Source organism: Pyrgilauda ruficollis, unplaced genomic scaffold (assembly GCF_017590135.1).
Source record: "Pyrgilauda ruficollis isolate IOZ18807 unplaced genomic scaffold, ASM1759013v1 scaffold123, whole genome shotgun sequence".
NCBI classification, from domain to species: domain Eukaryota; kingdom Metazoa; phylum Chordata; class Aves; order Passeriformes; family Passeridae; genus Pyrgilauda; species Pyrgilauda ruficollis.
The window spans coordinates 1,357,460-1,366,821 of NW_024510655.1; the positions used below are offsets into that span (position 1 = coordinate 1,357,460).

Consider the following 9,362-nt stretch of genomic DNA (forward strand, 5'->3'; position numbering starts at 1 on the left):
AACAACTGCCCCTCTGCAACACTCCCTTGACACCTGTAGCTCACCCCTGCTGGCCTAACCTCAGCTGGGCCTAAGTCTGAATAAAAACAAGAGCTCTACTACAGGAGCAAAAGTAAAACCTCTGCAAAAATAAATGTTGCAAATCAGTAGAAGGAGAAAGCATCTTGTCCCCAAACAGTGATGTGATGTTCCTTCTGCTTTAATGGTTTGTTAAAGGTGACATGATCTAAAGGTTAGAGCCTTAGATTTCTAACAAAAGAAAAAGGGCCTTTTACTAAGATTTTTCTACCAAATTTACACAACTGATGGCTGCAACTCAGGTGGCTTTACTGATCAGTTATTTTCTAATTGATAACAGACTCTTCAGTTACTCCAGTGCTCTGACAGCATTCTCCTCCACCACACTGAGAAAGAAAGCCCAGGCTAGACATTACAGGAAGGATCCCGTTTCAATTTAAAAGTACTTACAAATCCTGCATGCCAAACAAGTACAGACCATTTTTTCCCCATCAAACAGGGGGAGGGACGGGGCTGTACCTGTAGGTTATGTGCTTCTGTCTCCACTTCTGGCCAGTGAGTGCATACCGCTTTTTCCTCCGGCTGCGCCGTAGGTGGGGATGATCCGGAACTCCACATCGAGGCTTCTTCATCCATCTGCAAATAAAGGGAAAAAACCAAGAAGCTACACTAAGAGTTTGGAAAAGAGATTCCAAACATCTCAGGGGGTGACTGGAAGACCTCTGAGAGATGGCCAGTGCTGACACCAAGAAGGGTTCAGTCCTCCTTTTGTCAGGTTTAGTCTCTGCACAAGGCTGTGCTACCCACCTCTGCTGGCAATGCACACACCAAAATCACTTCATTTTTCCTTGTGGAAACACAGAGTTCGGATCAGGTAGTCCCTATGCTCAACAAGAGCTTAATCATGATAATGCCACAAGAGACCCAAATCAAAATCACAGGTCCCCTGCGATCAAACTCACCTATCACCTACTGGATACACTTACCATTTGGTAAAGTGGTCCTGTGCCACTGAAAAAAAATCCAGTTCATACCTCACTAGGTAAAACTGAACAAGTGAAAACAACCCTCCCAGATAATAACTAAGGCTTTCACCTGGAATGACCAGAACAGATCCCTCCAGTCTCTGGGTCACACACACCAAATTCCATTAGGTTCTCTCCATAACCCCTGACTCCTGATGTCACTCATGATGTAGGAAACTCTAGTCTCTATTGCCAAATGAACTGGGAGAGCAAAGGATGCTGTTCCTTGCACAGGGATCCAGGCAGTATTATCACACAAGTCCACTCTCCTTCCCTGCCTCCTTTACCTCCAGACTTGACAGATCTTCTGTTTCTTTCTTACAGCAGCCTGGAAGTGGTCAAACACTGGCAGAGGTTGCCCAGAGAAGTGGCAGAATCTCCAGTCCAGGGAAATGGTCCTGGGTAGCCCGCTTTATACGTCCCTGTTTTAGCAGAGGGTTGGAGTAGATGAACTCAAGATGCTCCTTCAATGATTCTCTGACAGAATCAAGGAGAAATAGACTGTTCCTCAAATTACACCTGTTCATGTGGGCACACTCCAGAGAAGCCAGAAGTGGCTTATGAAGGAACAAATCTGCCCATCACTGCATGGGGCAGCTGGGGAAGAAGGAGACAAGGGCAGAGACTGAGGAACTACAGGTACTAGTCTCCACAGGTCTCCAGTCACATCCTTTAAGACTTTGCAGTGCATCCCAGGACAGGAGAGCAGAGCCCAGGAATAACACAAGCAGTCTCTGGCCACAGCCGCCCCCTAAACAGACTGGCACTGCCTCAGCCACTGCATTTCTTCAGGCATTTCATGCATTTGATCCACTTACTCTGATGGCAAAGGCAAGAGACACCAAGCCCTTAAGAATACTTTGCAGGACATGCCACTGAAAAGCATTCTAGCCAGTACTGGCACATTTCTCACAGGACACCAGATTCCCTCCCCTCTCCTCAGTAAGGTTTCTCCCACATCCTTGGCTACCCAGGGGACAACTTTTGGCTTCCAAATGCAGACATTCCCCCATCAACTACAGCCAGCCAATGGCAAGTAGTCCACACTTGTGCCTAAACCAACATACTCACTAAACATATTCACTAAAAAATATTAACCCTAGACCTTCAGGAAGGGAGAGTCTCCCATCACCAGCAGATGGTTTACAAGACTTTTTGTCAGGACACCTTTTAAATTAAAACCAACCAGACACACAGACACTGTGCCTCACCAGAAAATTCTTTCAGAACACACAAACACACACACACACACACACACACACACCTGCTCCCTATTCAGGCAGCCATGCAGCCCTTTCCTGATTCCACTTTCTGTATGTAATTCTGGTTGCTTATAAATTTCAGTGCAGTCATCTGTCGTCTCCCCACCAAGAACAGAGCAAATGAGAGCTGTTATACACATTGCACTGTACCTGACAAGAACCCAAGCTGTGTATATGAAGCCAGCACAGATCTTCCCCACTTACATCACCTCATATTTATCAGCACTGTACATCTTTCAGAAATCCAGGCAACCTGTGGAAATTGGATCTGTCTTGCCCACACAACTGCTGCCACCTTCAAAGAAAAGCAGTACATCTAAGATTTGCTTTTAGAAATATCAATTCAACCTGAACACACTGTGTTTTTCCAAGTGTCCTTTATTTGTGCTCTTTTGCATTACTTCTAGCACTTTCCTAAAGAGACCTCAAGCTTACTGTTACCTGTATTCTCCCAAATATTTCCTGAGTTTTCAGGGGTTTTTTTAGTTCCACTCATATGTTATGATACAATGTTTTCATCATAACCTTACACAAGCCATAGTCTGAATCAAGTTTTTACCTCTTGAGCTTCATGGGAACCGCAGTAGTTTGAACATCACCATCATCAGGCCCTGATTATAGTCAGAAAATGACCTTCTCTTTATCCTTACTAGTATCATCTAGAAGACAAAGAATTAACAGAACAGTACTACCAAACCAGCCTGCACGTGCAGAGAAGTCACTGGGGCTGTCCAGGGCAGTGCTGACACACCAGCAGGACCTCACACCTCAGCATCTGTTTCCTGTAAGAACACCTTGCCAAGTTCCCAACACTTGCCCTATGCCCAGCTGGTCACATGAATTCACTCCTACACAGCTCAGCCCACTATTATCAAAGCCAGAACTGCACAGACACCCCACAGAAAGTGAATTCCCTCCAACAGCCAAATTCCCTGCTTGTTTGCCAGCTCCAGGTACAGCACAGGGGTATGGGGCTGTTCCAGAGGAAGCTGCAATACCGATCCCTGGGGCTTCAAGGACTTCTTGAGCCAAAGCTTCCAAAGTAGAGCTGCTGAGACTCATGCTGCCCATGGCCCCTAACTCCTCATTATACAGTATTTAAACTATATGAAAACCCCATTTCACTTAGGCCTGTCTGAACCCCCATATTCCTCCACAGTTTGTTCCAGAGCTCAGATACTGCCTGTCTGAAGCCAAGGAACAGAGCTCAGCTACCTGGTTGGAGCTGTCGTCAGCTTGAGCTAATGTCAAGCTGAGAATGTTTATCTGGATCAGTTCCCTGATTCAACTTACTTCCCAGACACATGGGCCCTGGTCTAATCACATGGTAAAAATCCAGCTATCTCTCCTCCTCTCAGCAGGGCAGGTCTGTGGCAAAATATCCACAAAGCTGTAACTTGCTGCTGTTAATCATCTGCAGCTGAGCTTTACAATAGTCATTCTCGACTGAGCAGTTTGGATACCAGGGAAATCACCACACCAGAAACAACAAAAGACAATTACTTAAAGCAAGATTCAGATACCCCCCTCCTTATTATTTTAAATGGGAACACCAGTAACACTGGTTCGTCAAACACCAGTAACACTGGATCATCAAAATTTATTGGCACTCTTGAAGCACAGACTATTGCATTCCTCCAGCTGCTTGGCATCAGGAAACAAGCAATTTCCAAAAGCAGTGACATCCAGTTCCTGTCCAGACACAGCTGCTCTCCCCAGCTCAGGCTCCAAGCCTTTCACAAGACTCTCCTAAAGAGAGAGAGCTGTCACTGTCAATCCCCTACTCTTGAGCTGGTGGGATTGTTATCTTTAAACAGCTGTGGTGCACCCCAAGGTGAGAGACCTGCACAACATGCTCAAGACAAAGCACAAGATGCTTCCAACACAAGTAAGATAATTTCTTGGTTCCTTCCAAGGCCATGTGATTGACCATGACAAAGACAAATCACCACTTTTGTTCTGCACTAGCGTGCCTTCTCTCCAGCATGCTCCAGGACTATATCCTTGCCCAGCTGCTCACAAAACCACAGTTCAGCCCAGCTGCAGGCAGACACAAAACTTGCTGAGGCATCATCAGTTGCAGGGTCTGAGGAGGCTGTTTTATGTGTTCTCCCTGCTGTCTTTACAGGAAACTATATATCCTCTGCTGAATGGACCCCCACCCAAACTTCCTTTTGGGCACCAAAAAGCATCACCTGTGGTGGTGCTTCTTTCTATCTCCCACTAGCAGCACTTGCATGGTGGCTTCCACATGCTTAGGTACCAATCTTGGAGGAAAAAACAAGCTCCAGATTTGAAGGCATGTGGGAAAGGAGATGAGAAACTTCAGGCTTCCGTAGTAAGTGTAAATAACTCTGATTCTTAAAGTCACTTTAAAAAGACAGAACTTATGACACTGACAGAAGTGACAGAAAAATTCCCAATTGCAATCTCAAAACTCCTAACACAGACTGAAACAATGGCTTAGTAAATGCTTGAGTAATTCAGAGCCCTTGGAGGCAGCCTGCCTTGCCAGTTCTCTTCCTTCTGCTCAGCTTCCACAACCAGGTCTGAGGAAGTGACAGCCCAACACAACCCAGGCAGATGCCCCTCCACCTCAAACAACAGGCTCACTGCTAACAGCAATCTGGACCTCTTTTTCCATTCATCCAAATTCTAGGCAAATTCCACCCTGCCATACAACATATGGACCCACTGACTGAGGACAGATGGAGGCAGTGCAACCCAATATGCCTCCAAAGCACACCAGTGTTTGGCTGGAGCTGAGGTCTCAAGCTTTTGAGACTTGAGTTTCAGAAGAGGGAAACATCCAGGTTTTTCACTCATCAGCCTTTGGGTGCCCATGCACTGATCAAGCCCTGCCCATAAATACAAACTCAGTAAAATGTGGGTAACACCTTCCTTTCTTTCAGAAAAACTTTTACTTCCTAAAGCAGGGACTCCCTCTCGCAGTTTGTGCCTTTCCCCATCACTCACAAAGCAGCAGAAGCAGCTCTTAACTTTCCAAACTAACACCCCAATATCACAGCCCGTTCTTTCCCCATCCCTTTCCAAATCATGAGCATCCCAAATCCAACCTTCTACACACCAACTGCACACACAGAGCATTGCTCGATGGCTCTGCTTCAGCATTCACCTACAAACCATGTTATTAATGGCAAAGAGATCTCAGATGGAAAATCCCCACCTTTAAAAAGCACTTTGTTTTCAACCCATTTGAAAAGCATACAGGATTTTCTCTGCCCCTCAATGGAGAACAAGGGGCTCTTCCTGTGAGCTAAAGGAGGGAATGTTATGTTCACTGGAGAGGTAGTCCCAGCCCAGGATGATACCCACCCCGTCCAATTCACCAATTTCTTCTGTTTCTCTCTCTTCTTGCAGTCTGGAAGGCATAAAACCAAGCCACTTTGTTCTTTACATTATTTGGTTACTTTATGGCCCTTTCTTTCGGGCTACCATGTCCCTTTTGCCAGCAGTGTGCCCTATGAGGAGAGATGAAGAACCAGGCAGAGCACGCTCTGAAAGGGTCTGCTAATGTAGCAAGGGCAAGGGACAACTATGCAGGGCCCAAGAAAGTTCCATTGGGCTTTCTCTTTTTGCTCACCACGAGATGCTTTTTTCCCCAGAAAGCCTTAGTAAGACCTTCTCTGCATTCTGCTTTAGTTATCAGATGCTTCCCAGATCAACAGCAGATGGATCCAGCCACTACGTGACACCCCGGCAACCAGATAAGGAGCCACTTCCACACCACCCTTCAGAGCCCACATTGAAAAGAGGATGAAAAAACAAAGTCCCTTCAGCCCTGGTGATTTACACCAACGCTTCTGAGCTATCAAAACCCTGGTCACAAACAACAACACATGGCCAACAGACAGCAGAGAACATCTAATGTCCAACAAATGGCAACTATGGGTAGCTAAGTAGCCTTGACTACCGTCATCAGACTACAATAACTCACTTCAGTTCAAACTATGGATCTCCACAAATAACATCTATGCAGATGCACAAATCCAATTAATTAGGAAATAGATTAAAAGCAATTTCTAGAGCCAGAATTTCAACCTAAATTCAGACAGAGATGGAAGTAAATTAAACCCTTGATGTCCTCCACTTTCAGAAGCTCACAGGATTCATGCTTTGATTGTGCACCAGCAATGGGTATCTGTGCTCAAAGAACAACAGTACCAAGAGATTCTCCTCACACTCACAAAAAATACTGTCAGTATGAAATACATATTTCATACTGAAAATGTAAGAAATACATATTTCATACTGAAATATGACAGTGCATTAAGAAAGGAAATACAAAAGTAGCCTATATTAATCTTACTCAATAGTTGTCTGGTCCAAAACTCCTGTTACTGGGATTCCATAAAACTGTTGCATAGTGGCAACTGCAGACTGCACAGCTTTTCCTGATTGCAAGGGAGACATTTGGCTGTCAGATGGAAGTAAGTAGCCATAAGTTTTTAACCAACCCTGAAAAAGAAAGAAACAGATGGTAAGATGCCACAGTAAGTTTTCAGCATAACAGTTCAGAACATTTCCTCAAAAGGAAAAGTGACAAACTAGCCCAAAAAATTCAGCAATCTCTCTTTTTTTGTTTTGTTAGGTTTGGTAATATCGGATGAAACCCCCCAAAAACCTAAAACACACACAAAAAATCAAACAGCCAAAAAAACCACACTCTGAAAGTTTGAAGACCCTGCTTAGGTGGGTGTTTCCTCAACTAATAGCTAATACCAGCAAACTGTCAGAACAGGAAAACAGCCAACTCTCCTCAAGGAGTTCTGTCCCTTTCCCTGCCTCCACCCTAAAATGCATCCTTAGATAAAACTGCATATCAAACTTGTCAAAATGCTAAGGACAGCATTTTCAAAAACATACAATTGTTCAGGATTTTTTTTCCTCTCCTCTCTTCCCCTCCCTCATTTTGATAAGAGGAGGAACCAGAATATTAAGTAACAATAATAACGAGAACAACAACAACAACAACAATAATAATAGCAGTAGTAGAATAAAAACTTGTTTTCATAAACTTTTTCCCATAACTTTTCATGCACACTCCCTAGTGCTTCATTCTCCTGGTTGATTCAATTCTTAGACCAGGATTATTATGAGACCAGCATATACCCTATAAGTTTTTCCCCAGTCGATCTGACCCACAGGACAGTCCTCATAAGGACCTCATAAGCACCACCTGCATGACCTGTTCTCCCACTGACAGCATGATCACTCAGGGAAGGGGGAGGGAAGATGCTTGCTCTACCTTAACATAACACAGCAGCAGGAAAGGGGCTCAAGTCAGGAGAAGCAAAAGTGGGAGAACAATCCCTGTTTCTTTGTGGCAACAAGAAGATGCCAGAAGCCATTAGGGAGAGGGAAAGGCCCTACTTCCAAAGCAGGAGAAAGAATCACAGAAGGGCTAGAAGCCCAGCTCATTCCACCCCCCTGCTATAGGCAGGTACACCTTCCACTATGGTCTCGTTGGTTGCTTCAAGCCCTGTCCAACCTGGCCTTGGAAACTTTCAGGGATGGGGCAGCCACAGGTGCTCAGGGCACCCTGTGCCAGGACCCCACCACACTCACGTTCCTTCCCAATATCCCATCTAACCTTGCCTGCTGGCAGTAGGAAGCCAGTCCCTGTGTCCTGTCCCTCCAGACCCTTGTTCAAAGTCCCTCTCCAGCTCTCTTGGAGCCCCTTGGCGAACTGAAAGGGCTGCACTGTCTCCTTGGAGCCTTCTCTTCTCCAGGTGAACACCCACAGCTCTCCCAGCCTGGCTCAGAGCGGTGGAGCTCCAGCTCTTGGAACATCTCCGTGGCCTCCTCTGGCCTTGCACCAGGCAGCTCCTCAATGGTCTTGTGTTAGGAGCCCCAGAGCCAGAGGCAGTGCCCCAGATGGGGTAGGGAAGCGACACGAGAGCATGGACTGGGCATGCCAAAGCTCACCAAGGGCACATTCAACGCTACTAAACACGGACATCACCAATGGCTTCAGACAAAGCCAAGCTGCAAAACTGCTCCAAGACCATTTGCTACCCCTGCCTTGGCCTCTGACAAGCACAACAATGCTGGGAGACTCCATTATAACCAACATTAGCTCCCGTCGAGTAGCGAGAGCACAGTAACCAAAACAGCTCGGAGTGGGGCTGCCCTGGCGTGTACCCCTTCCCTCCCGGCCGCACTGGGAGGCGGCAGCGGGAACGGGGCACCACACGATGGCCATCCGGACACTCCGAGAAGCTGCTCCCGGAGACTGAAGCACACAGGAGGAGCACGGCTGCTTCTCCGGCCGGTCCCAGCCTGCCGAGGCACGGCCGGAGGAGCTATGCCCGCACACCCCATCTCAGCCCGGCTCTGCGGGAGATGATGGAAGGCTTCTGGCGGAGGAGGCGGAGGAACCGCTGCCCGCCCAGCTTTCCGGCCCACCCCGAGACACCCAGCGCACAACGCGGCCCCGGGACGCCGGTGGCAGCCGCGGCCCCGCCCGGCCCCGCTCGCGGACCTACCCGGCCGGTGCTGGTGTCGGCGGCGGCGCGGAGCAGCGCGCAGAGCAGCGGCACAGATGCTGGGCACCAAAGAAAGCTCCTGGGAGTCAGGCTGTTAGAACACATTCTACATTTATATCCTAAAGAAGAAAGAAAAAGAAGGACTAAATCAATCTGAAAGAAAAGATAAATCCCCCCTGGCTCAGATGGCCCCAGCAGACAGAGTGCCTCTCAAATCAGCTCTCCTCAGAGCTCCAGCAGCACAGCCAGCGGTGGCTCCGGACACAAGGCCATTTCTTGCATGCCCTGCAAAATTGATCTTGCAGCTTCTGCAAGATGGAGCCCGGAGCTCTCTCCACAGCCCGGAGGACAAAGGCTGTTTCGAGAGCTAGGCTTGCAGTGGCAGGGCTGATGTCCCCCGCCTTGAGCCATGGCCCCGGCGGGGCCCGGGCCCGGGTCGGCACCAGCGGGGCTCGGAGCGCTCCGGCCCCGGCGCCGCGGCTGCGGCTGCGCGGCTGCCCGGAAGGAGAAGGGGGAAGGGGGACGGGGAAAGAGGAAAGGGAAAGGGA

The 9,362-nt window shown here is 47.8% G+C and overlaps 1 protein-coding gene across 1 annotated transcript in view; it reads right to left on the reverse strand.

Annotated features, from left to right (window-relative positions):
• Positions 1-8,862, reverse strand: part of MMP24 (matrix metallopeptidase 24) — a 43,725-nt gene extending 34,863 nt beyond the window's left edge. Inside the window, exons 1-3 of the mRNA XM_041490452.1 lie at positions 8,815-8,862; positions 6,636-6,784; positions 538-654 (exon numbers count right to left, since the gene is read on the reverse strand). Coding sequence (XP_041346386.1) covers positions 538-654; positions 6,636-6,739 — 221 coding nt within the window. The 5' untranslated portion in view covers positions 6,740-6,784; positions 8,815-8,862. The remainder of the gene's footprint in view (positions 1-537; positions 655-6,635; positions 6,785-8,814) is intronic.
• Between the last annotated feature and the right edge of the window lie 500 nt (positions 8,863-9,362).